Here is a 27,762-nt window from a genome sequence, read left to right on the forward strand (position 1 = left end):
GGTCCTCATGAGCAGACACCTAGACTTGTGAGAACCTGACAAGCTGCAGTCTCATGTTGATTCATTGGCCCTTATGAGCAGACACATAGTCTTGAAAGATACTGTTTAACGGCAGTCTCATTGTTGAATCATTGGTCCTCATGAGCAGACACCTAGTCTTGTGAGAACCTGACCAACTGCAGTCTCATTATTGAATCATTGGCCTCATGATTAGACACATAGTCTTGAAAGATACTTTTAAACGGCAGTCTCATTGTTGAATCATTGGTCCTCATGAGCAGACACATAGTCTTGTGAGAACCTGACCAACTGCAGTCTCATTGTTGAATCATTGGTCCTCATGAGCAGACACATAGTCTTGTGAGAACCTGACCAACTGCAGACTCATTGTTGATTCATTGGCCCTCATGAGCAGACACATAGTCTTAAAGATACTGTTAAACGGCAGTCTCATTGTTTAATCATTGGTCCTCATGAGCAGACACCTAGTCTTGTGAGAACCTGACCAACTGCAGTCTCATTGTTGAATCATTGGCCCTCATGATTAGACACATAGTCTTGAAAGATACTTTTAAACGGCAGTCTCATTGTTGAATCATTGGTCCTCATGAGCAGACACATAGTCTTGTGAGAACCTGACCAACTGCAGTCTCATTGTTGAATCATTGGTCCTCATGAGCAGACACATAGTCTTGAAAGATACTGTTAATCGGCAGTCTCATTGTTGAATCATTGGTCCTCATGAGCAGACACCAAGACTTGTGAGAACCTGACAAGCTGCAGTCTCATTGTTGATTCATTGGCCCTCATGAGCAGACACATAGTCTTGAAAGAAACTGTAAACGGCAGTCTCATTGTTGAATCATTGGTCCTCATGAGCAGACACATAGACTTGTGAGAACCTGACCAACTGCAGTCTCATTGTTGAATCATTGGTCCTCATGAGCAGACACATAGTCTTGAAAGATACTGTTAATCTGCAGTCTCATTGTTGAATCATTGGTCCTCATGAGCAGACACATAGTCTTATGAGAACCTGACCAACTGCAGCCTCATTGTTGAATCATTGGTCCTCATGAGCAGACACATAGTCTTGTGAGAACCTGACCAACTGCAGTCTCATTGTTGAATCATTGGCCCTCATGAGTAGATACATCATCTTGTGAGAACCTGACCAACTGCAGTCTCATTGCTGAATCATTGGCCCTCATGAGTAGACACATAGACTTGTGAGAACCTGACCAACTGCAGTCTCGTTGTTGAATCATTGGACCTCGTGAGCAGACACGTAGTCTTGAAAGATACTGTTAAACGGCAGTCTCATTGTTGAATCATTGGTCCTTATGAGCAGACACATAGTCTTGTGAGAACCTGACCAACTGCAGTCTCATTGTTCAAACATTGGCCCTCATGAGCAGACACCTAGTCTTGTGAGAACCTGACCAACTGCAGTCTCATTGTTTAACCATTGGTCCTCATGAGCAGACACATGGTCTTGAAAGAAACTGTAAACGGCAGTCTCATTGTTGAATCATTGGTCCTTATGAGCAGACACCTAGACTTGTGAGAACCTGACCAACTGCAGTCTCATTGTTGAATTATTGGCCCTCATGAGCAGACAAGTAGTCTTGTGAGAACCTGACCAACTGCAGCCTCATTGTTGAATCATTGGTCCTCATGAGCAGACACATAGTCTTGTGAGAACCTGACCAACTGCAGTCTCATTGTTGAATCATTGGTCCTCATGAGCAGACACATAGTCTTGTGAGAACCTGACCAACTGCAGTCTCATTGTTGAATCATTGGTCCTCATGAGCAGACACATAGTCTTGTGAGAACCTGACCAACTGCAGTCTCATTGTTGAATCATGGCCCTCATGAGCAGACACATAGTCTTGTGAGAACCTGACCAACTGCAGCCTCATTGTTGAATCATTGGTCCTCATGAGCAGACACATAGTCTTGTGAGAACCTGACCAACTGCAGCCTCATTGTTTAATCATTGGCCCTCATGAGCAGACACCTAGTCTTGTGAGAACCTGACCAACTGCATTCTCATTGTTGAATCATTGGCCCTCATGATTAGACACATAGTCTTGAAAGATACTTTTAAACGGCAGTCTCATTGTTGAATCATTGGTCCTCATGAGCAGACACATAGTCTTGTGAGAACCTGACCAACTGCAGTCTCATTGCTGAATCATTGGTCCTCATGAGCAGACACATAGTCTTGAAAGATACTGTTAAACGGCAGTCTCATTGTTGAATCATTGGTCCTCATGAGCAGACACCTAGTCTTGTGAGAACCTGACCAACTGCAGTCTCATTGTTGAATCATTGGTCCTCATGAGCAGACACATACTCCTGTAAGATACTGTTAAACGGCCGTCTCATTGTTGAATCATTGGTCCTCATGAGCAGACACCTAGACTTGTGAGAACCTGACCAACTGCAGTCTCATTGTTGAATCATTGGCCCTCATGAGCAGACACATAGTCTTGTGAGAACCTGACCAACTGCAGCCTCATTGTTGAATCATTGGTCCTCATGAGCAGACACATAGTCTTGTGAGAACCTGACCAACTGCAGTCTCATTGTTGAATCATTGGCCCTCATGAGCAGACACATAGTCTTGTGAGAACCTGACCAACTGCAGTCTCATTGTTGAATCATTGGCCCTCATGAGCAGAGACATAGTCTTGTGAGAACCTGATCAACTGCAGCCTCATTGTTGAATCATTTGTCCTCATGAGCAGACACATAGTCTTGTGAGAACCTGTCCAACTGCAGCCTCATTGTTGAATCATTGGTCCTCATGAGCAGACATATAGTCTTGTGAGAACCTGACCAACTGCAGCCTCATTGTTGAATCATTGGTCCTCATGAGCAGACACATAGTCTTATGAGAACCTGACCAACTGCAGCCTCATTGTTGAATCATTGGTCCTCATGAGCAGACACATAGTCTTGTGAGAACCTGACCAACTGCAGTCTCATTGTTGAATCATTGGCCCTCATGAGTAGATACATCATCTTGTGAGAACCTAACCAACTGCATGCTCATTGTTGAATCATTGGTCCTTATGAGCAGACACATAGTCTTGTGAGAACCTGTCCAACTGCAGTCTCATTGTTCAAACATTGGCCCTCATGAGCAGACACCTAGTCTTGTGAGAACCTGACCAACTGCAGTCTCATTGTTTAACCATTGGTCCTCATGAGCAGACACATGGTCTTGAAAGAAACTGTTAAACGGCAGTCTCATTGTTGAATCATTGGTCCTCATGAGCAGACACATAGACTTGTGAGAACCTGACCAACTGCAGTCTCATTGTTGAATCATTGGCCCTCATGAGCAGACACATAGTCTTGTGAGAACCTGACCAACTGCAGTCTCATTGTTGAATCATTGGTCCTCATGAGCAGACACATAGTCTTGTGAGAACCTGACCAACTGCAGTCTCATTGTTTAACCATTGGTCCTCATGAGCAGACACATGGTCTTGAAAGAAACTGTAAACGGCAGTCTCATTGTTGAATCATTGGTCCTCATGAGCAGACACATAGACTTGTGAGAACCTGACCAACTGCAGTCTCATTGTTGAATCATTGGCCCTCATGAGCAGACACATAGTCTTGTGAGAACCTGACCAACTGCAGCCTCATTGTTGAATCATTGGTCCTCATGAGCAGACACATAGTCTTGTGAGAACCTGACCAACTGCAGTCTCATTGTTGAATCATTGGTCCTCATGAGCAGACACATAGTCTTGTGAGAACCTGACCAACTGCAGTCTCATTGTTGAATCATGGCCCTCATGAGCAGACACATAGTCTTGTGAGAACCTGACCAACTGCAGCCTCATTGTGTAATCATTGGCCCTCATGAGCAGACACCTAGTCTTGTGAGAACCTGACCAACTGCAGTCTCATTGTTGAATCATTGGTCCTCATGATTAGACACATAGTCTTGAAAGATACTTTTAAACGGCAGTCTCATTGTTGAATCATTGGTATTCATGAGCAGACACATAGTCTTGTGAGAACCTGAGCAACTGCAGTCTCATTGCTTAATCAATGTTCCTCATGAGCAGACACATAGTCTTGAAAGATACTGTTAAACGGCAGTCTCATTGTTGAATCATTGGTCCTCATGAGCAGACACCTAGACTTGTGAGAACCTGACCAACTGCAGTCTCATTGTTGAATCATTGGCCCTCATGATTAGACACATAGTCTTGAAAGATACTTTTAAACGGCAGTCTCATTGTTGAATCATTGGTCCTCATGAGCAGACACATAGTCTTGTGAGAACCTGACCAACTGCAGTCTCATTGCTGAATCAATGGTCCTCATGAGCAGACACATAGTCTTGAAAGATACTGTTAAACGGCAGTCTCATTGTTGAATCATTGGTCCTCATGAGCAGACACCTAGACTTGTGAGAACCTGACAAACTGCAGTCTCATTGTTGATTCATTGGCCCTCATGAGCAGACACATAGTCTTGAAAGATACTGTTAAACGGCAGTCTCATTGTTGAATCATTGGTCCTCATGAGCAGACACCTTGTCTTGTGAGAACCTGACCAACTGCAGTCTCATTGTTGAATCATTGGCCCTCATGATTAGACACATAGTCTTGAAAGATACTTTTAAACGGCAGTCTCATTGTTGAATCATTGATCCTCATGAGCAGACACATAGTCTTGTGAGATACTGTTAAACTGCCGTCTCATTGTTGAATCATTGTTACTCATGAGCAGACACCTAGATGTGTGAGAACCTGACCAACTGCAGTCTCATGGTTGAATCATTGGTCCTCATGAGCAGACACATGGTCTTTTAAGAACCTGACCAACTGCAGTCTCATTGTTGAATCATTGGTCCACATGAGCAGACACATAGTCTTGTGAGAACCTGACCATCTGCAGTCTCATTGTTGAATCATTGATCCTCATGAGCAGACACATTGTCTTGTAAAATACTGTTAAACGGCAGTCTCATTGTTGAATCATTGGTCCTTTTGAGCATAAACCTAGTCTTGTGAGAACCTGACCAACTGCAGTCTCATTGTTGAATCATTGGTCCTCATGAGCAGACACATAGTCTTGAAAGATACTGTTAATCGGCAGTCTCATTGTTGAATCATTGGTCCTCATGAGCAGACACATAGTCTTGTGAGAACCTGACCATCTGCAGTCTCATTGTTGAATCATTGATCCTCATGAGCAGACACATAGTCTTGAAAGATACTGTTAAACGGCAGTCTCATTGTTAATCTTTGGTCCTGATGAGCAGACACATTGTCTTGTAAAATACTGTTAAACGGCAGTCTCATTGTTGAATCATTGGTCCTTTTGAGCAGAAACCTAGTCTTGTGAGAACCTGACCAACTGCAGTCTCATTGTTGAATCATTGGTCCTCATGAGCAGACACATAGTCTTGAAAGATACTGTTAATCGGCAGTTGCATTGTTGAATCATTGGTCCTCATAAGCAGACACCTAGACTTGTGAGAACCTGACAAACTGCAGTCTCATTGTTGATTCATTGGCCCTCATGAGCAGACACATAGTCTTGAAAGATACTGTTAAACGGCAGTCTCATTGTTGAATCATTGGTCCTCATGAGCAGACACATAGTCTTGTGAGAACCTGACCAACTGCAGTCTCATTGTTGAATCATTGGCCCTCATGATTAGACACATAGTCTTGACATATAGTTTTAAACGGCAGTCTCATTGTTGAATCATTGGTCCTCATGAGCAGGCACATAGTCTTGTGAGAACCTGACCAACTGCAGTCTCATTGCTGAATCAATGGTCCTCATGAGCAGACACATAGTCTTGAAAGATACTGTTAAACGGCAGTCTCATTGTTGAATCATTGGTCCTCATGAGCAGACACATAGACTTGTGAGAACCTGACAAACTGCAGACTCATTGTTGATTCATTGGCCCTCATGAGCAGACACATAGTCTTGAAAGATACTGTTAAACGGCAGTCTCATTGTTGAATCATTGGTCCTCATGAGCAGACACATAGACTTGTGAGAACCTGACCAACTGCAGTCTCATTGTTGAATCATTGGTCCTCATGAGCAGACACATAGTCTTGAAAGATACTGTTAATCTGCAGTCTCATTGTTGAATCATTGGTCCTCATGAGCAGACACCTAGACTTGTGAGAACCTGACCAACTGCAGACTCATTGTTAATTCATTGGCCCTCATGAGCAGACACATAGTATTGAAAGATACTGTTAAACGGCAGTCTCATTGTTAAATAATTGGTCCTCATGAGCAGAAACCTAGACTTGTGAGAAACTGACCACCTGCAGTCTCATTGTTGAATTATTTGTCCTCATGAGCAATCACATGGTCTTGTGAGAACCTGACCAACTGCAGTCTCATTGTTGAATCATTGGTCTTCATGAGCAGACACATAGTCTTGTGAGAACCTGACCAACTGCAGTCTCATTGTCGAATCATTGGTCCTCATGAGCAGACACATGGTCTTTTGAGAACCTGACCAACGGCAGTCTCATTGTTGAATCATTGGTCCTGATGAGCAGACACATAGTCTTGTGAGAACCTGACCAACTGCAGTCTCATTGTTGAATCATTGGTCCTCGTGAACAGACACCTGGACTTGTGAGAACCTGACCAACTGCAGTCTCATTGTTGAATCATTGGTCCTCATGAGCAGACACCTAGTCTTGTGAGAACCTGACCAACTGCAGTCTCATTGTTGAATCATTGGTCCTCATGAGCAGACACATAGTCTTGTAAGATACTGTTAAACTGCCGTCTCATTGTTGAATCATTGGCCCTCATGAGCAGACACATTGTCTTTTAAGAACCTGACCAACTGCAGTCTCATTGTTGAATCATTGGTCCTCATGAGCAGACACATAGTCTTGTGAGAACCTGACCATCTGCAGTCTCATTGTTGAATCATTGATCCTTATGAGCAGACACATAGTCTTGAAAGATACTGTTAAACGGTAGTCTCATTGTTTAATCTTTGGTCCTCATGAGCAGACACATAGTGTTGTAAAATACTGTTAAACGGCAGTCTTATTGTTGAATCATTGGTCCTTTTGAGCAGAAACCTAGTCTTGTGAGAACCTGACCAACTGCAGCCTCATTGTTGAATCATTGGTCCTCATGAGCAGACACATTGTCCTGTAAAATACTGTTAAACGGCCGTCTCATTGTTGAATCTTTGGTTCTCATGAGCAGAAACCTAGACTTGTGAGAACCTGACCAACTGCAGTCTCATTGTTGAATCATTGGTCCTCATGAGCAATCACATGGTCTTGTGAGAACCTGACCAACTGCAGTCTTATTGTTGAATCATTGGTCTTCATGAGCAGACACATAGTCTTGTGAGAACCTGACCAACTGCAGTCTCATTGTCGAATCATTGGTCCTCATGAGCAGACACATAGTCTTGTGAGAACCTGACCAACGGCAGTCTCATTGTTAAATCATTGGCCCTCATGAGCAGACACATAATCTTGTGAGAACCTGACCAACTGCAGTCTCATTGCTGAATCATTGGCCCTCATGAGTAGACACATAGACTTGTGAGAACCTGACCAACTGCAGTCTCATTGTTGAATCATTGGCCCTCATGAGTAGACACATAGACTTGTGAGAACCTGACCAACTGCAGTCTCGTTGTTGAATCATTGGCCCTCGTGAGCAGACACATAGTCTTGTGAGAACCCAACCAACTGCAGTCTCATTGTTGAATCATTGGCCATCATGAGTAGACACATAGACTTGTGAGAACCTGACCAACTGCAGTCTCATTGTTGAATCATTGGCCCTCGTGAGCAGACACGTAGTCTTGAAAGATACTGTTACACGGCAGCCTTATTGTTGAATCATTGGTCCTTATGAGCAGACACATAGTCTTGTGAGAACCTGACAAACTGCAGTCTCATTGTTCAAAAATTGGCCCTCATGAGCAGACACATGGTCTTGAAAGAAACTGTTAAACGGCAGTCTCATTGTTCATCATTCAGCATTCAGCATTGTTGAAATGCCCTCATTGGCAGACACCTTATTTTGCGAATACACCCTCAATTTTACCTCTTTTCTAACATATATTTCATGTATAGTCATGTAGCAAACTATTTATGTCTTAAACAGTTTATGAAACCTGCTCCAAGAAATTATATTAAAATGTCATAACATAGGAATTCATAATAATTTACTGCATGACAAACATTTACTTGATCCTGATGGCCTATCTTCCCCCTTCGATGTTGCTCTTGAATAATCATTTAAATATTGGTTTAAACCAACTTATGGGTAGTAAACCATTTAATTTGTATAAGCTGTTGTTGATACTTTTGGATTTTATAGATAGATACAAGCCATTTAAGCATAAAATACTTAACACTTTTTTCATATGAATAACCAGAATGCATTCTGAAGACTGATTGGTCGGAAGCACAAAGCGTGTCCAAAGCATAAAAACAGCAACCTCATTGTTTAACAATTGGCCCTGATATCCGGACATCTTGTGAGATCCTGTGCAATGGAAGTTTCCTTGTTTGGCTCTTATTTGCTGACAGCTAGTATTGTGAGGTTCGTGAAGTGAAACCGCATCCTCATTGTCCAACAATTGTCCCTCAAGGACATACACCTAGTGCTGTGAGATTCGTGAAATTGCAGCCTAAATGCTTAACGAGTGTTCTAATATCCGGACACCTAGGTTTGTGAGATCCTGTGAAGCAGCCTTCTCGTTTATTCATTGGCTCATATGGGCAGACACCTAGTCCTGTGAGATTCGCGAAACGACAGCCTCATGGTTCATCAATTGGCACTCATGGACAGACACCTAGAATTGTGAGATTCGTTAAACGGCAGCCTAATTGTTCAACAATTGGCACTCATGGGTAGACACCTAGTCCTGTGAGATTCGTGAAACGGCATCCTCATTGTTCAACAATTGGCACTCATGGGCAGACACCTAGTCTTGTAAGATTCGTGAAACGGCAGCCTCATTGTTCAGCAATAAGCCCTCATGGATAGACACCTAGTCCTGCGAGACTCGTGAAACGGCATCCTCATTGTTCAACAATTGGCACCCATGGACAGACACCTAGTCCTGTGAGATTCGTGAAACGGCATCCTCATTGTTCAACAATTGACCCTCATGGGCAGACACCTAGTAAATGATCCTGGGGAACTGGCATCCTCAATTTTAAAGATGTGTGATCCTCATTGGCGAACATCTGCTCTTTTGAATATGCCCTTAAATTTAAATGCCATTTTTGTATTTAACTACGCTACTTAGAAAAGTATTATTTTATTAACTAAAAATATTTCAGTAACTGATTAACAAAAACTGTTACTTTAATATATCTTTGATGGTTATTACGTTTTGTAATTTCCATTCTCTCATTATCAAATGGCCGACTTCAAAATCTCAAGTGGACCAAGAAACAAGTACGATATATTATTTTGGTCAAGTTTTAACAAATGCATTCTGTATTTATAATAAGTCCAAATAATCCAAAATGCAAGAGATTGGCCAATAGGTACGCAGAATCACTGTATCAAATGATATAAACAAAAATAGTTTTGGAACAATTTTACACCCCTCTGTGTAGGCTGGGAAATCGTTCAGTTATAAAATTAGTCATATGTTTTCAGACATATGTATAAGATTGCAAAATTATGGTTTCATTTGATTAATTTCACATAACATTTTCAGTTTTGATGCGCATAGTTACCTAAGATCCGGTTCTGATAGCAGTGAGTTAACTGTTCCAACAAATTTCATCCCGAACGTAGTTATACTCCTATCGTTTTTTAAAGGGTTTCGCGATACGTCAATCCGAATAACAATGGTGGATATTAACAACTGTGACTGTATTTATTTTAGTTTTCAAGAAAGAAACCATGCATCATAGTCCACATAATAACGTATTTCTGCAATTTTTTGTCTTATCCGCTCTGTTTTTCTCATCCTAATTTAAAATGCATCTTTTCTTACAAACTAGGCCCAGAACTTAATAATGTTCTCGCACTTACGTTATTAGTATTGTTATTGTTATTGTTAATCAAGGATCTTTGGCCAGATACAAAAAGAATGTAAAAACGTAATCGTGCAAATCCTCGTCGAACATTCATTTAATGTCTCGGAGAAGTTGGGCTATTTTGTGTGCAATAGTTGCTCTTGAGATCATTTCTTTTAAATTATTTTGAAGGGTTTTTATTACTATCAACAGACTTGATTTGCGTATCTACACAAATTCAGGAAAAGTGCTCTTGGATTAAATCTGTATCAGATCAATCGAATTGAAAGAATATAGGATCTTTTAATTCAGTGTTGTCTTTCAACAACGCTTGTTATTACCAAAATTAAAGGGATCTATATAAAATAAATTTACGATAAATTACATGTTTAAGACATCTCTTAAGTTATATCCGTGTCACTTCTGATTAACATTTACATCAATATTTATATAAAAATATATATTTACATCAAACCTGCATGGAAATAAATGCTCAATTTACCTTTAACAGAAAGTGACCAATTTGTGAGTCAAATAAATTGAGGAACCAATTGATATATATTTCAAATTTCCAGTCAGCAGTAAAACCCTAGTTGCAGGGAACTCCCAATAAGGTTAAAGAATTATCTGGTCTGATCTGCAGAATTAAGTATCGAAACAACGATTTACTGAATATTGAATGATAATTCTATACTGCTTTGAGCAATTATGGATACAGTATTTACCCCAAAACAATTGATGACTGAGCTTGCAATTTACAACAAAAGTACTATTAAGCTTCATTTGTTTCCTCGCTTCTCCGGTTTATATGTTTATCAATTACTTAAAATGACACCCAGAAACAGAGATCTTTTTAGGAATTTTTCTAGTTTTTAACCCCTGGCAGTCAATGATTTTTCGCAACAGCGCTTTACCGAGTATACAATAATTATATGAGTATTTCGTTTTGATACAGCAGATGGTAAAGCACTAAATATAAAATCATTAAAACATTAATGAACTATTTTCATCTTTAATTTTTTTTATCATTTCTTCTGTTTATAGTTTTCTAACTATTACTAATAAATCACACTCAAGAAACTCAAGAAAGAGAGATTTATTGACGTCCCTCTGCAAAAAAGACATGTGTACAACGTAATAAGTGATATGTATTTTTCTTGAGAAAAATTAACTTACTCTATTAACCGCTTATATCTGGGACGTCTTCATCAGTTGTCCTGTTGTAGTCATACTTCCGCGCTATTTGAGATCGTGTTGATATGGAATCATCGACAGTATCGCGACCAAATACCACCATTGCATTGTAACACATGTTAAATGGCTGCAGGAAGTGCATTATATCCCCTTAAATGGTGTTATTGGCAAAAACTGCGACTTATATAAAGATTTGTAATATGATCTGCACGAGACATGAACGTGTCTGGAATGGACATCCGATTTTGCACGTGTGCCTGGTGCCGTAAATAAGTGTATGGTGGGCTGGATTGGAAAGAAACGAGGTTGCTTCTTATATTGAATATTAAGCGTGACTACCTAGAAAAAGCTTGATTCTAGTATCGTGAACTTTTTGTATTAAAAGTTTAAATCTACTGCCATGCTTTTGATTTCATAACGTTTATGCCTTCAAGTGATGATTTTGTGATATATTTAAAACATTACTCTATGATTCTGAAAGATTATTTCATAATCTGGATATGTTTAAATGTTGTCATAGAATAAGCAATGCATAGTATTATCTAAACTTCCTGCATAGACCTGTTGACTTCCAGATTGTTCATCGTCTAGGCTGCCTTTTAATGTATCATTTTTTGTTAAAATGTGATACATAAAATTGTCAACCATTTCTGTGTAATATAACATCATGGACCCGGCTTCGCAAAAGAAAACTGATATCGTGAAACATATACTATTCATGTCTGAAATTGATCCTGAAACCGGCTCAAAATGTCTTATCTTTGAAAACATATTAACAATGAAAATTAACTGTGCACCAAACACTATATTCGTCTTGCTCGCCTTCCCTCCCCTCGCTTGTTGCTTTTGAAGTATATATACCATCAAAACACTATTACGGGCAGTAAGACATGGTTAAATGTTTGGTAGAATCGATTGTATCTTTAAGCCATAACTTTTCCATTTATTCCAGGCACTTTGTGTTTCTTTTGATGAACATTATTTCAAGTAATTGAATGACCATTGGCCAACAATACTATTTTATAAAATTTGGAGGCGTTTTCGTTCTTTCAATAATTCAACATGAAATGGATCCTCGTGGCCAAAGTATTAGGAATAATGTTTTGGTAATGTCAAAACACATACATTCTGTTACGTCGTTAAATGATATAAATTATAAGGGGTTGGGCAATAAATTTACAAATTTGTGTGCGGAAGCAATGTTGCAACATGATGTAATCAAAGAGTGGTTTGCAACAATTTAACCATCCTCTGTGTGAACTGTGTAATCGTTCAGTTATGAAATCAGAGATATGGTTGTGTGTTTTTTTCTATTCGTCTAAGAAAGCAAAAATATGTTTCATTTGATTAAATTTACATAACATTTTCAGTTTTTATGCTCATGATCACCTCATGTGAGGTCCTGATAGTAGTTAGTCAACTATCCAAACATATTTCATCGAGATCGTAGTTACAATCCTACCGCTCCTTGCACTGTGCCAAAACGTGTTACGAGAAACACTAGTGAATATAAACAACTGTTGTTGTCTACATCTTTGTAGGCAAAGAAATATACCTCGCTCTAGTGTCCATATAAATACGCTTTTTCTGAAAACATTAATGATACCAACATATGCCGTTGTGGCAATTATTTTGACAACATTTCTATCGATAGTATAATGGAAAGTACCGAGACGATCTATTAAACTTTGCAATAAGATTGGTAACTGTCAACTCAATGCTTTGAAACTTCTGTCTTTACCAGAGATTTGATATTCGTAGCATCTGCAAATTTGAAGCTCGATGTTGAAACTTATCTTGTCCGTTCTCTTAGTTGTCATCTTAAATTGCGTATTTTGTTAGATACTAGGCCGGGTACTTAACAATGGATTAATGTAATTCGTAGTGTAAGTTCTGTGAATTGAGCATTTTTGTCAGATACACGTTGCATGTATGTCGATACGTTAAAAGGTTCGAGACCATTGACACTTCAAGTTATGTCTTCGAAAAAAAATCCACTTCTGTTTGCATTTAGTCGTGTTCGTGATCGATAATTATTAAAGAGTTGAAAATAATTAAATAATTGCACCAATAAATCTTTTTTGGAAGAATGATATTGGACCCGATCTAAATTTTCCTGAAGAAATATTCAGCAATATTTTAATTCAGTGTTGCTTTTCTTCTCTTCTCAATACAGAATGTAAAGCACTTACATCAAATGGAATTAACTTCAACTTATAAAAATACCTTTCATTCATTTAACCGTGTCATTTTCGATTTCTATGTACCTACATCCGACATGTAAATAAATGTTAAGCTTCCCCTTTCAGTAATTTACCAATTAATAGGTGAAAGAAGTAGAGGACCCAATATATATTGGCATTCAACGCCAGCATGATCTTCTTGTAAGTATTTCGCGCCCCTTTTGGGAACTGCAGAAAATCACCTGAAAATTTGAGAATGATCAGGTCTGATCTGAAGAATTTAGTGTATGCCAACATTATGCTGGTTAGATCTGTAGAAAAATGTCTTTAAAAAAGATTTTGGTGACAGCATCCTTATGTTTATAAAAATAGTTTTCATTAAATTCGAAAGAGATAAGAATGAATGTAAAGGGTACACGAAAGCGATTGAGAGGTTAGAGATAGACGGGCAAGACAAAGAGAGAGGATGAGGGATAGTTGGAGGGGCTTTTGAAGAGATTATGGGAGAAAATGAGGGGACAAAAACAGGGAGTTGGAGATTACACACAGAAAGGTATAAAAGTGGGACGAAAGAGAAAGAGTGAAAGGGAGACATGGGAGAGCGAGCGAAAATAAGAGAAGAAAACATTACAATAAGGAGTACAAAAGGATAAAAGCGGTTGACATGGAAAGAAGGAGATAGAGAAAGGGTCTGGAAAAAGGCAAAGGATGAGGTGTAAGACGGTTGATAGAACAGTGGATTTGTGAGAGAGGTGAGAGAGAATAAATGGCTAGAAAATGAGATGATTAGTATAATGGAAGAGAGACAAAATCTGAAGGAGTGAGGGAAGTGAGTTTTACTAGAAAAAAGGTTTATTCTCGTAACATGAGCGAGCACAAAGCATGAACGACGGTTGGTCGTAAATGAGAAAAATACGAATGAAAACATATCAATTGCCTAGCATGATGGCTTTGTGCGCCGCGGTCGAACATGAGTACCGCTAGTTCCCGTGAAAATCCATCCAAGATTTGAAACCCTAGGATATGGTTTGCTTTAATAAGAAATGGGTTATTTCTTTATCTATACGTAACGGGGTAAAAGAACACAATAAATCAATAGCTATATCATTACTAAAATATTTTGATAGCAATCAATTTACACACAAGAATATAATCAAAAAGATTTAAACTAATTGATATTGACTTATATGTCCATACATATATTTTCGAAATAAATGTTTAAATGGATTATACACACCTCATTCGCAATAATGCAACGTACATGTACATGTATCTGTCACATTAGTCCCTACATACTTAATACATTTTAAAAGGCAGATTCGCTGGGGACATTGCTATCTGAAATTGAGAGTATCAACAAAGAACAATATTTAAACGATCTTTTTAAAGCCGTCGCATGGCCTATGACATGTCCTTCACACGTTTATTGTCAAATAAACCCGATTTGGTAAAAATCACATCTAAAAAGACAATCTTTTATTTTATTTTTTTTAACTGAGAAATGAGTAAGATTCAAATAAACAAAACAATGTTAGAGTTCCAGTTTATAGGATATTCTAAAATACCAAATGTTAAGAACTTTTTCTAAAAGTTTAGCTCAAAAAATCAACTTTAATGCGATGCACTTTCCCCGTGGCAACCTCAGTGGCCTCAACTTCTATCTCCGTACCTCCGTAAATCATCCTCACATCGACCTCTCGATCCAAACCACTTCCTTCAAAGGGAACGGTTAGTGTCCCAGCATAGTGGCATCCGTCATCTGTCGTGTACATTGGATTCTGATCAAGTGTGCAATACACAGGGAATGGCATATATGTTTGCCATGAAGTCGATGGTGTGTAAACTTGTTTAACCTGTGCTTCACCAACGTCGAGGTACTGCCCAGATGTTATGTGTTTGTCAAACAAATGTTCGCATCCAGGCTTCCCATCTTCGCAAATCACTTTATAAGATTCTTTGTGAACATTTTCAATAAAAGGGAATAGTGATTCTACGCCATACGTGTATCTGCTCACTCGCTGGGAAATCAACTCGGGCTTATGTCCAAATATCACGGCGCCTTTCAAAACAGCGAGGTCACCATCATTTGGAACGATGATCTTAAAGCTTTTAAATTTCGACTTAAAAGCTTGTTGGAGTAAAAGACATTTCGAAAACCCTCCCACTAAAACAATGGCTTCAATCTCGCTAACGTTTTGCTGCTCCACTATTCCGGATACGTGATCAATGATGGAGTCTATCTGTGGCTTAAAAAATGTCACGAAGAACCCAATTTCAAACTTTAATTTGTCCCTAGATAACGAAACCTGTAATAATTTCCCCTTGCGTTTAAAGTAATATTTGGAGATAGTGAGAATATTACATACAATACTCGAATGGTAAAGTTCAAACAAAACTAACTGAAACTCTAGTACTGGTTTAAATTGCGTTTAGCAAACAGTTGAAAGTTTTGTTATTGATGTTGTATGTCATTAATGGAATTTATCTACTAACACTTACCTCGCTTGAATGTTGCGACTCCTTTAGAAGATCTTCTAAAGTCTTGCCTTTGATTTTCTGCACAAGTTCTGACAAGGTTACAGAGATTCTCAACGTCACAGTAATATTGCTCTGTAATAAGTTAACAGCCCTTTTTTTCACCTCGAAATCGGAAATCAAATATAAGTAGTCTTCCATGTGTGTTCTTTTGTACTCCAGCAGTGTTTCATTTCCTGAAACATTCAGAACTATCATTTGCAAGTTTTTATACTGTGGTGTTGTGATTAGTTTGTACTATATTATGATTAACTTGAAATGAATTTTGAAGCAACAAACTATAGTGTTCACACTTGAAAATAAATACATACCAACAACATCAGCTAGGAATTTGATATATGCATCGTCCACTTTCGTTCCTCCCCAATCTCCCCCACTGGCTTTGTAGATGTTTTTCATGGCCCCATTTGTGGTAATCTCTTGGACAGTTATATCAACAGTGCCACCTGAAAAACATGAAATCCACTTTGCTACACGGAAATTATATAATACTCTAAACATCTTCATCATAAAGGAAATGCAGCTTTGATTGAGTCTAAATAAACACAAACGTACCTCCTGCATCGACAACTAAGAACTTGGTTCCACTTTTCAATGTGGACAATGTATGTTCTCCACCACTTCTTTCTAGTTGCAAATTGCGGCAATAAATGGAGGCAGACTCCGGCTCGAGCGCAATGGTCAACTTTTCCGCAGGAATTCCTGCCTTTCAGTAACATTATAAACATTTTTTCAAACTTTCCATAATACATTTCAGCATATACTTAGCCCTCACGAACATTACATGCACTATTTAAAATGTACTAGACACTGGATAATACACTGAGATGAACCACATCTCGTGACTTAAGCATGCGAAACATACACGTTGCATGGCTTTCCAAAAGAACGGACAGTGCAAGGAAGCGGGAAATTGCTGCGATACAACGACTGCACAGAGTCCGAAAGATGAAATTGAGTGATTGAAACTTTTGAAAGAGATCAACACTGCTGAAAATTACAGCGATTTGGCTAAGTGTGTGAAACGGTCATATGACATAAAGATGTTCACCATTCCGCGCTATTTATAGACGGGGAAATCATTGCGCTTTTTTTAAACGGGGATTGTTGCCTTTATTCTTTAAATCATGTAAAATTATGTATCAGCCATTTACAAGCTCGTATTGACAATTCTAGGTCAATTTTGATGAAATATTGCCGTTTTGGGGACCATCTGATGTGTCTAGTTCATAAAAAAAATTAAATTGTCTAATTTTTTTTCATTGCTTACGTTATTGTCGAAGTACCAATATTAAAAAATATAAAACGTCATTAAAATATTATTGATTAATTTGTTCAAGATGATACCGCATTTTATATTATTTGCATTAACAATGACAGCAGTGTAACATTACGCTTTACATTATATCCTGGGGTATCTTAACTTAAATGGTTTTCTCTACATAATCTTTTGGCCATATAAGATAGTAATCCTAACACATTTTGACAAATGTTGTTGTTGTATATAACAATATTGGAAACGGTTGTTGCTTTTTACATGTTTATCAAACAATGTCGAACCCGCTCTTGTATAAACACGTGCAATAGTTGAATAACAATTTGGAAAGCGTTTTTATGGTAATGATATTGTATATAATGGCTATGCATGACAGTGATAGCAAACAAGACAAATTATAAGAAGTCCTTACCAATAACACCTGAGTGTGGTCATAACAATTGACCCCCTCCCCTCCATTGACACACAAATTAATCATGGTAAAAATGGTGAATTTACTTATGACAAGCTCTTTTAAGGCATGGTCAATAAGTTTACAGCTCGGACGAGGAAAAAAAGGAATTTGAAATGTATGTCATTGACAAATTACGTACATGGTGAACAAGTGCAACATTTCTTTTGTATATTATTATTTATGCCCTATTCACAGCCAGGACGAGGCCAAAATACACTACGTTTTGAGCTACATACACGGGTCTTGCATGCAACGCTTCATTTTCACATGGTGAACATTTTTGCTTAGTTAATTTATAAGCTTCTAAACATGAGTAGTTATAGCACAGGCAAGTACAAGAACATTTAACAAATGACCCTACCTCCACTGCCGCTTCTCTCATAAACTGCTTAGCGCCATCATCCCAAATTGCCGGTACTGTTAGAACCCAGACAATTTCAGCAGGATTGATTACACCTGATATTCGATCATTGATAATGCTTAAAAAGTCGTTTTTCAGGTAACTGTAATTATGTAAAAAAGATATAATATTAAAAGAACATGATGCGAAAAAGCACAATAATCATTTAGAGATATGCTACTGGTTACATTAAGTTTAATAAACTATTTCGGAAGCAGAAAAATCTTCCAATGTCTTGGATGAAAAGTCTAATAAATCATAAGCCGCACCGGTTAATTAATAAAGATTTTTTCATATTACTTTTATTAATAAAATTCAAATAAAAAAGAGTAATTATAATTTATTTTTGAGCCACAGAATACAAGGTGAATGGTGGTGTTTGTATTTATGCATGTGCAACTAAACGGTCAAAATAGTATACCATATAGCAACAGCAAAAACTGTAGTTGCCTTTACTTTTTTTCCTGTTTCGTCTTCAATTTCCATCTCCCTTTTAATTGTCTAATTAAAGGCAAAACAAAAAGCACATGTCAAATAGCGTTATCGTATCAATATGTTTGACATTCAAAAATGCGAACGAAGAGGGAAAAACATGAAAAACTGAAATGTGTTACCTTGTTGTATAATTTCATCTTGAATCTCCTAAAAAAATACCATTTCTGACATATTGCGGGATTTCCTGCTAATTGAGAATACTTTGTTTCAGCATCGTTTCCAAATGCAGAAAACGTCTTCCCGTCAGGTTCAATCAGGACACATGTTGGTGCTGAAATACACGAACTATCATTATAACGTCGGACGCAAAATATTATATAATGTTTGATGAGCATTTTAGTGGGACTTAAATTCAAACATGGCATTATTTTGCAAAATGTTTAAGAGGTCCTATTTTTGTATATTTTAAATGAATGACTGAATGAATGAATCAAACACTTTTTAAAGTCTACCAACATACTTTGATTTTCACTTGTACACTTTTATAAAGTTATGTTTATGGCAATCGTATATACATGACAAATCAATTGTTCACTTTTTATCGATTCGGCCATTAAATGAATATTTCTTTTGTTATAAAGTTGTTTGATTAAACCAGCCGTCAGAAATGGTTGTACAAATAAAACGCAACAAACCCGCTTCAATGAAAGTGTTAGGCTGCACTGGAACTTAAATATTAGACATGAGCATGTGACTGTCAACCTACAACATGCCCAACTGCGACAGCCAGCATAAAATATATGAAACTATTTTATTTCATTATTTGAATAGGTTACAGATCAAATATTACAAATTAAACGAATTTGCTTTAAATAATCGACAGCGAATTCCAGTAAGCGGACTTCACCATAAAAATTGACTACATGTATTTATTATTTATCGAATCTAGTTTATAATTCACTGAACATGTTTTGAAATAAAGTGAGAGTTAATTCATAAATTATTTTGAGAACTTTATTGGACAAGAGGATTTGCCTGTCAGGATTAAACAAAGTAAGAAGTGAAAATAAACCTTTTGAGGAAACAAGTTGTTCTCCATGCCAATGTTTCGTCGCGACGTTTGTTGGGTTAAGGTCAAACTCGTGTTTAAACGAATATGACCATCCGGAGTATGTTGTTCCAAAATCGATACCAGCAACAAGAAATTGATCCTAAATAAAAAGTCATCATGTGATATACACATTTCTTTTCACTTTATTGTTTTTAAAAACGAAATAACATGTAAAAGTCTACTTACCGTCATAGCGTTTCTCTCAATAAAACTTCTGTCGATTAGATTTTCAGGAAACCACTTTTTTAGAAATAAAGAACTTCCTCTTTCTTTTTCGCCTTAAATGAATTAAAATAGCATGTCCTAATACATAGTGTCATGTAAATAGTTTCGGTCGATACTACCGATACTACAATATTGATATTTAGGTTGATAATATTCGTCGGTGTTATGATTACATAAAGGCCATATCAACAAGCTATTTTGTTCATTCAATGCAAGGCTGGTATCTTTAGATCTATATGCCCTGAAAAATCAAAGCACTGAATATGCTGATGAACGGTGGCCCTGAAGGTTTAAATATGAACTAACCATGTTCATATATGATGACAGAACATGTCAAAAGTGAATTGATATGGACTGGTAGGTTTCATTTAGTTCCAGTTATCAATATAAATCGACAGACCGACATACCTGTTTAAGCGAGCAAACTTTAACTCCAATTATATTGTATGCTTTTTGAAAGATGAAGACATTAATATTGAAATAACTATTGGAAAAAAATTGTCAAATTCATCAGTGGCACGTTAGTTGAAGTTTGTTTATTGATAATAAAATTCAAAATGCAATGACAGAAAAGGATTGCCAATATATTATTAATTAGAAATGTTATCTCAACGTTCCGGTTATGTCGAACTCTTTTTGAATACTTTGGCTTTGTGAGACATGTTTAGTTGTTCGGTTATGAACTACCATGAAGTACAGCATGAGTTGCTAAAAATCGGTCGGTGCCACATCAAATGAATTTTAAAAATATAATTGTATATAGTGTCAATTACTCAAGGTTATTTTATCTTTATTAAATATCATCAAACTTTAAGTTGTACCACAACACTTTGATTTTCATTATTTTGTTATTAGAAAAGTCTGATATTGACATTATAGTGCACAAGTTACACATGAAAAAACCCTCAGGGAATACCCTTTGAACATGAGCAGGTCGTACAGCCCATGAAGCAAGATTCTTTTGAAGAACCAGATGGTGACAAACTGTTTGTGAGCTCCTTTGTCCCTAAAAGTTGCGGAATTCAATGGGCGCGAAATTCGAAGTCTCCTAGTAATACTGTTGTTTGTGTGTGTGGGTAAGAACAAGCCGTCCGGTTAGCTCACTTGGCTAGAGTGTTGTGCTAGTGTTCCGGCTGTCGTTGGTGCACCGGTGCACGTTTTCTCCCAGGTTTACTTTAATAATTATCTTAGCAATTTATTATACAAGGGCTGTCAGATGCTGCAGAAATGTTGTGTGATTGGCAACAATAACTACCAAAATCAACTCTGCACCAATAACTATATTGGTTTTGCTCTCTTTCCCTCATCTCGCCTTGTTACTGTTGAAGTTTAATTATCTACTATAAACCAGTAACCATTGTTTCAACCGTTATATTATGTTTAAAAACGATTGCATTTATAAGCCATAGATATTCAATTATTTCCCGACTGTTGCTTAATTTGTTAATAAAAAATATTTTAAGTAGCTGACTGACAAAAAGTACACTTTTAATATCGATTAGAGAAGTATAAAATTATTCAACATTAACTTGCTGATTTTAATCGCGGCTTAATCAGAGAAAAAGAGAGATTCTTTATTTCCTCAAAAATGAAAAGACATGACACATTATAATACACAATACAAAGAAACATAATTATAGAACAAAAAATTACATAAATTTTATACAACAAACAAATATATCTGGTAAGGAGGATAACTATAAATAATACAATGAATAATACTATATGATAAATATGCATCTATCCATGTACATATATATATATATATATATATATATATATATATATATATATATATATATATATATATATATATATATATATATATATATATATAAATAGTGAATGAAACATAGTTTTTAAATTTCAATTACCTTTTTTATCCTACGACGTTTTATTATTATTCAACAGGGAACTAGTCTTGACAAATACCACCATTACTAGTTAGAATACAGTTTTAGGAACGAAATGAAAAATTAATCAACAGTACGCTGTCAACCTGTCATTCTTTTTATATAGATGTCTTTAAATCCGGGATTTTAAGAGGAGAAGAACAACACTGAATTTTAAAATCACGGAATCTTTACATTACGTAAATGAAAATTGACTCTTCCTTAATTTGTGTAAATACGCTTTATATGTATTTAAACAGGTAAGTAGATGAACATTTTATAATCCTTCGAAATGACAGAGGTATCATAGCACTGAGAAGACTGGATGCAGCAAGTCTGGATGAAACATGTTTGAATAGTTACCTCACTGCCATCAGGACAAGATCTTAGGCAATCGTACACATCAAACCCGGGGATGTTATGTGAAACTAAGACCTAGACTTTCGCTTTTCGTCGTTTGGGTTATTTTTGGCTAACATGGTATAAATTCAAAATATAAACAAAAATGATTATATATATATCAAGCGAAAGTCTCCTAGTAATATTAAAATGCGACTTATATCAAGATTTATAATAAGAACTATATGAGACATGCGCGTGTCCGGCATGGGCATTCGATTGTTCAAGTGTGCCTTGTACCGTGAATAGGCGTATGGTGTGCTGGTTTGAAAGAAACAAGTTAACTTCTTATATTGAATATTAAGCGTGACTACCAAGAAAAATCTTGATTTTAGTATCGTGAAGTTTTTTATTTAAAGTTAAAATCGACTTTACGCTCTTGATTTCATAACGTTAATGCCTTCAAGTGATGCTTGTGTGATAAATTCAAATGATAACTCTCTGCCTCTGACCGAGTATTCCATATTCTGGATTTCTTAAAATGTTGTCATGGAATAAACAAGGAATTGTAACATCTAAACTTACTGAATAAATCTGTTGACGTCGTGATTGTTCATCACCTAGGTTGCCTTCAATGTAACAATATCTGTGTTTAAATGTGATAAATATATAATTATTAACAATTTCGCTGGTAATGGATTTGGTTTCACAAAATAAAAAATAATGTCGTAAAACAAAAACTATTCATGTCTTCAATTTCAAAAAAATGTATTGTGAAAATGTCATGACTTTGGAAACAATGCAACCATGAAAATTAACTCTGCACCAATAACTGTATTGGTCTTGCTCGCCTTCCCTCCCATCGCCTTGCTGCTTTTGAAGTATCTTTACCATGAAACCATATTATGGGCAGTAACCATTGTTTAAACCGTTATTTTTTGTTTAGAAACGATTGCATTTGTTAGCTTTAAATATTCTATTATTTCATGGCTGTTGCTTTATTTTGTTAACAAAAACTATTTCAAGTAGTTGACTGACCAAAAATACAATTTTGATGTAATTTAGAGGAGTATTAAAATTTGTTCAACAATAAATGACTGTTTCCACAATCGCTCGTGGCCAAAGCACATAGAATAATAAATTATTTTGGTCATGCTGCAACAAATACAAACTCCGGTGTGGAAGCAATGTTTCTAAAAAATAAAGACAAAGAGTGTTTTGTAACAACTTACCCTCCTCATAGTTTTAATCCTACCGTTCCTTAAAGCGTTTTGCAACGCGACAATGCGATAACCATTAATGAATATGAACAACTTTTGCCGGCTTCATTCTCGTATTCTGGAAACATACCATGCTATACAGTATCAGTCTATTCCTATGTGAAATTATTTTGACCTACATGCTATCAATAATATGACGGAAGGTTATTGAACGGCGTATTAAACTAAACGTATATGCAGTCTTTGCATTAAGAATTGTAACCACTTTTTTCAACCTTAGAAAACTTGCTGCATCCACTCTTCACAATGCTATGATACCTCAGTCATTTTAAAGGATTATAATAAAAAAATGTTTATCTAAAAACCAGTTAAATTGCAGATAAATCATATTTACACAAATTAAGGAAGAGTGCTCTTGGTATCAATTTTTCATTTTTTTAATGTTAAGATTCAGGGATCTTTAAAGTCAGTGATTTTCTTCTTTTCTTTAAATACCGAATTTAAAGACATAAACAATAGATTCACTATAACTTACATGTTTAAGACCTCGTATTACTTATAACAGTGTCATTTCTGATTTATATTTAAATCATACCAACATGGAAATATATCCTAAATTTCCTATTAAAGTAATTGACCAAATTATGAATGAAATAAATAGAGGAACCAATTGATATTGACATTCCAAGCCAAGATGAATTTGTCTTTTAGTCAGGGATTTATTTCCGCATCACTTGTGAAATTGCAGAAATTTAAGACTTAAGAATTATCTGGGCTGATCTGCAGAATTAAGTTGTATGTCTGCATCTACAAACATTAAGTAATCTGATTTCGATGACAAAAAATCATTATATCTTATAAAAATTTACCGAAAGAATATATCAGATAAAAAGTATCGAAACAGCAATTTATCGAATAATTAGTAATAATTCAATAATAATCCGAGCATTTCGTTGAATACAGATTTTTAACTTCAAACGATTGCTTTTTGAACATGTAAATACTATCCTATTGTAAGTGGTTCTGTATAAACAAATAGATACTTAAGGAGTTGATACGTTAAATCGTCTTCAATAAATCGTCATTTCGTCTTAAAATGTTACTCAACAACACAATGGAAACTAAAGAGTAAGCCCTGCAGCCGAAACTGTAACGAACACCCTGTTTAAAGACTAAGGCGACCAGGCACTAAAGGAGAGACTCACAACATACAATACATCGCATAGATACATCACACTTATCAGCATATGAAGCCAACTCTATATTTAATACATTCGACCATTTCTGAGGGTGTTCATTGAATACTGACTGTGGCAAAACAATGTTTCAAACTTTCTTTTAGAAAATGACCATGACGGTCTGAAATCGATATATATCTATGATATATTTTATAGTTTTACACAGTGACTAGTTTCCTACGTTGTGAGAGTTTGGGGCAAGAGGCATACCATTTTCAGAACATATGGAAAACAAGAACACTACTTGAAACAAAACTAAGTTTAATGATATAATTTACAATGCGGTTGTAAGTAAAGTTAGTAAAGACATTATTTATTCAACAAATTTTCCTTGAAACAACACATGTTATATATCGTAAGGAGATGACATGGCATTGCGTTGTTATGTAAGTAACAAGGTAAAGTTTCAAGATAAAGAGATATTTAAAGATTAAGTATTCTATATTGAAACATTGTTATAATAATAAACAAGACATAATTATTTAATAAAAACAAAACTAAATCAATCGACAATCAAGTGTATATGAAAGTAAGATATATATTTTCGTAACACGCGTATTCTCAGACTTATACGTATATAGCAACTTTTTGCATATTTTATAATTGTATAAACAGCTGCACACGTTATTTTATTTCAATTTACTATGTTTATAGTTCGATGATCAAGTGATGTACATACTTTATTAACAACTGTTTCCATAAAAAATATAACTAATTCTTTTTTGTTCTTTCTTCCTTAAAATAACAAAAAATCTTCAGTTTATAAAATATTTCAAAATGCCTTCTTTTTTACTGAAGGTTAGACCAAGAAGTCAATATTCAGCCGATGCACGCTCCCTGTAGCGATTTTAGTGACCACAACCTCTATCTCTGTCCCTTTGTAAATCATTCCTACTCAAGTTTCTCCGCTCCAGCTAGTCTGGTGTATTTGGTTTCAGCGTCATATCCAAACGCTGAGAAAGTCTCACCATCGGGTTCGATCAGAACACATGTTGGTGCTGAAAAATATTGGTACATTTTAACAATTGACGAAAGTTTTAGGTTATTCCTTGACAGGTAAAGTTTAACAATTCTGAATACCAATTTTCTTCTTCTTCTTTTTAAAAAAGTGATTTTACAAGCATATGAACTGTTACATGCAAACATAAATATAATCCGTACTAATTTCTCTGATATTAAAGTGTCCAGACGAGTAGTTAAAACAACATATGCCTGACACATTTATTTGAAAAAAGTTAATTGAAAGAAGAAGGGTATAATGGAAGACCAAATACATGAACCTTTCAATGAAACCAGCTGGTCTCCATGCCAACGCTTTGTTGAGGCTTTTGTTGGGTCGAGTTCAAATTCGTGTTTAAACGAATACGACCATCCAGAGTACGTTGTTCCAAAATCAATAGCAGCAACAAGAAGAGGCGCCTTAAATGTTTAGATATTCACTATCAACATTAACAAAAATATATGGTCAATAATTAATACAAAAAACGTTGATAATAATTCATTGGTATAAAATTAACTGATTGGTTTCAACAAATAAACCATTAAACATGAAAGAATTGAACATTAAGAAACTGACTTACCATTGGTTTTCATTCCAAAACTTATCTTACTAATGGCGTACTTAATTTTCCGAAATAAGCTAGTCTTATCTAAAGAACTTCCTCTTTCGTTTTCAGCTGTGTTATTTTTTTCGTATATAAATGCGTAGAGTCAAAATCCACAATATTGAAGTTGTACTTCTACTGTATCGTTAATATGCTAGCTTTTATTGCAATGCATTAGATTGTCTGCTTGTTTCAATCCACAACAGATGCGAAGAGCAATTTGATACGTTTCTATGGGTTTATGGTTGAGTACATGAAGGCTTTTCCGACTCGTAACTCGTCAATCCTATCTAACTTCTAACTATCCTCGACCAACTTCCCTGCTTAACTTCACTATTCTGTGGGCGGGCCTCAAATAAATTGGTTGATTTTGCTATAAAAACCGAACCTTTTTAACGAATCAAACCCTGTTAATCACAACCGGCCATGTAACGCTGCGTCATGAACTTTCTTTTTGTGTTTTCCGAAGGGAGAGCATACGGTCGCCGCTTGGTCCGTCCTTCTGTCTGTTCGTCCATCCTTCCGTCCCACTGAGATTAACTTAAACCTACTGACGGGATTTTAATGAAACACAGACACAATGCACTATGCACTAGTGCAGTGCATAAGACCCATACTCATAGCTGCGGTCATTGCTTATTTTATCTCATACTCTACAGAAGTATCTCCCCTTAACCTAGTTTAATGCTTATTTTTGTCTTGAATATAACTCCAAAAGTCTTATTGTCTTATGATAAAGTTGTGCGTTTAACGTTTGGCCTTTCATATCTGTTCCTTATACAAGATCGTAGTAGAATTTGATTTCTAAAATTGTCAAGTAATTGAAACGTATTATCATCGTTTGGTTTTAACTGGAGCACTACTTAAATCAATTAACAAACCATGATTTAGTTTATAAAGCCGAGTCTATTTTATCATTCTTTCATTGTCACATATTTATTTCTATTTTTTTGCAAATACGTATATCCGATAACATTTAAAGTAATATATACTTGCTTTATCTATATACATATATATATATATATATATATATATATATATATATATATATATATATATATATATATATATATATATATATACATATATATATATATGTTTTCGTATTTTAAACAGTGGGTTTTATAATAAGATAAAGATATTGTTCAGTTGAAAAACAAAGTGACAACAAATTGATAATCTTACACCATATAACAGTTCAATGATTTTCCCTGATGTTCATAAAATAAAGAAAAACGTGCACATGCACATTAACAAGTCATTCACACTTTTCGACTCACTTCCTTTTGGTAACTTAAATTAACTGCCTGTCTTACAAATGATGAATTCAAAATTTGTCAATATCATTATAAAGGTCAACATGGCCATTGCTCATGTTTTGTAAATATTTTTATCAAAACAGTTTTTAGTAACACTTTGTGTTCAACCATCTGCAATACTTTCTAAGACATTGGATGATTGAACGAAAATGAAATAAAAAAAAAAACAGACAGTGAATAAAAAAAAAACATTCCTCCTTTACTTTTTTAAAAGGATAGCTCATGTAGTCATTTTTTAGGCGATGCACTTTCCCTGTCGTGACCTCAGTGGCCAAAACTTCTATCTCTGTCTCTCCGTCC

The 27,762-nt window shown here is 36.2% G+C and overlaps 2 protein-coding genes across 8 annotated transcripts in view; both read right to left on the reverse strand.

Annotated features, from left to right (window-relative positions):
• Window positions 1–26,450, reverse strand: part of LOC128217156 (heat shock 70 kDa protein 12A-like) — a 60,845-nt gene extending 34,395 nt beyond the window's left edge. Inside the window, exons 1-2 of one of the 2 annotated variants that reach the window (XM_052924094.1) lie at window positions 26,120–26,450; window positions 25,820–25,958 (exon numbers count right to left, since the gene is read on the reverse strand). In XM_052924094.1, coding sequence (XP_052780054.1) covers window positions 25,820–25,958; window positions 26,120–26,122 — 142 coding nt within the window. In that variant the 5' untranslated portion in view covers window positions 26,123–26,450. The remainder of the gene's footprint in view (window positions 1–25,819; window positions 25,959–26,119) is intronic. The other variant, XM_052924093.1, reaches the window with a different exon arrangement.
• Window positions 14,509–19,979, reverse strand: LOC128217154 (heat shock 70 kDa protein 12A-like). Of its 6 annotated transcripts, none has more exons than XM_052924088.1 (9): window positions 19,812–19,979; window positions 19,587–19,725; window positions 18,694–18,845; window positions 18,501–18,580; window positions 18,041–18,182; window positions 16,505–16,655; window positions 16,261–16,395; window positions 15,914–16,125; window positions 14,509–15,660 (listed from the first exon to the last, which is right to left on the reverse strand). In XM_052924088.1, exons 1-9 carry the CDS (start codon window positions 19,815–19,817, stop codon window positions 15,007–15,009), a joined length of 1,671 nt encoding a protein of 556 aa, XP_052780048.1. In that variant the 5' UTR covers window positions 19,818–19,979; the 3' UTR covers window positions 14,509–15,006. The 6 variants fall into 6 exon arrangements, with proteins under 6 accessions (XP_052780048.1, XP_052780047.1, XP_052780049.1 ...); XM_052924087.1 differs by having other exon boundaries at window positions 14,509–15,720; XM_052924090.1 differs by having other exon boundaries at window positions 15,019–15,173.
• Window positions 26,451–27,762: the final 1,312 nt, after the last annotated feature.

This window comes from Mya arenaria, chromosome 14, assembly GCF_026914265.1.
Source record: "Mya arenaria isolate MELC-2E11 chromosome 14, ASM2691426v1".
NCBI lineage: Eukaryota > Metazoa > Mollusca > Bivalvia > Myida > Myidae > Mya > Mya arenaria.

Bases quoted from the DNA above. Each gene is read 5' to 3' on its own strand.
- LOC128217154 (XM_052924087.1), bottom strand. The intron at 18,183-18,500 runs GTATACTATTTT...ACATAATTACAG, and splicing joins GTTTTTGCTGTTGCTATATG to TTACCTGAAAAACGACTTTT. The intron at 15,721-15,913 runs GTAAGTGTTAGT...AAATTATTACAG, and splicing joins AGTCGCAACATTCAAGCGAG to GTTTCGTTATCTAGGGACAA.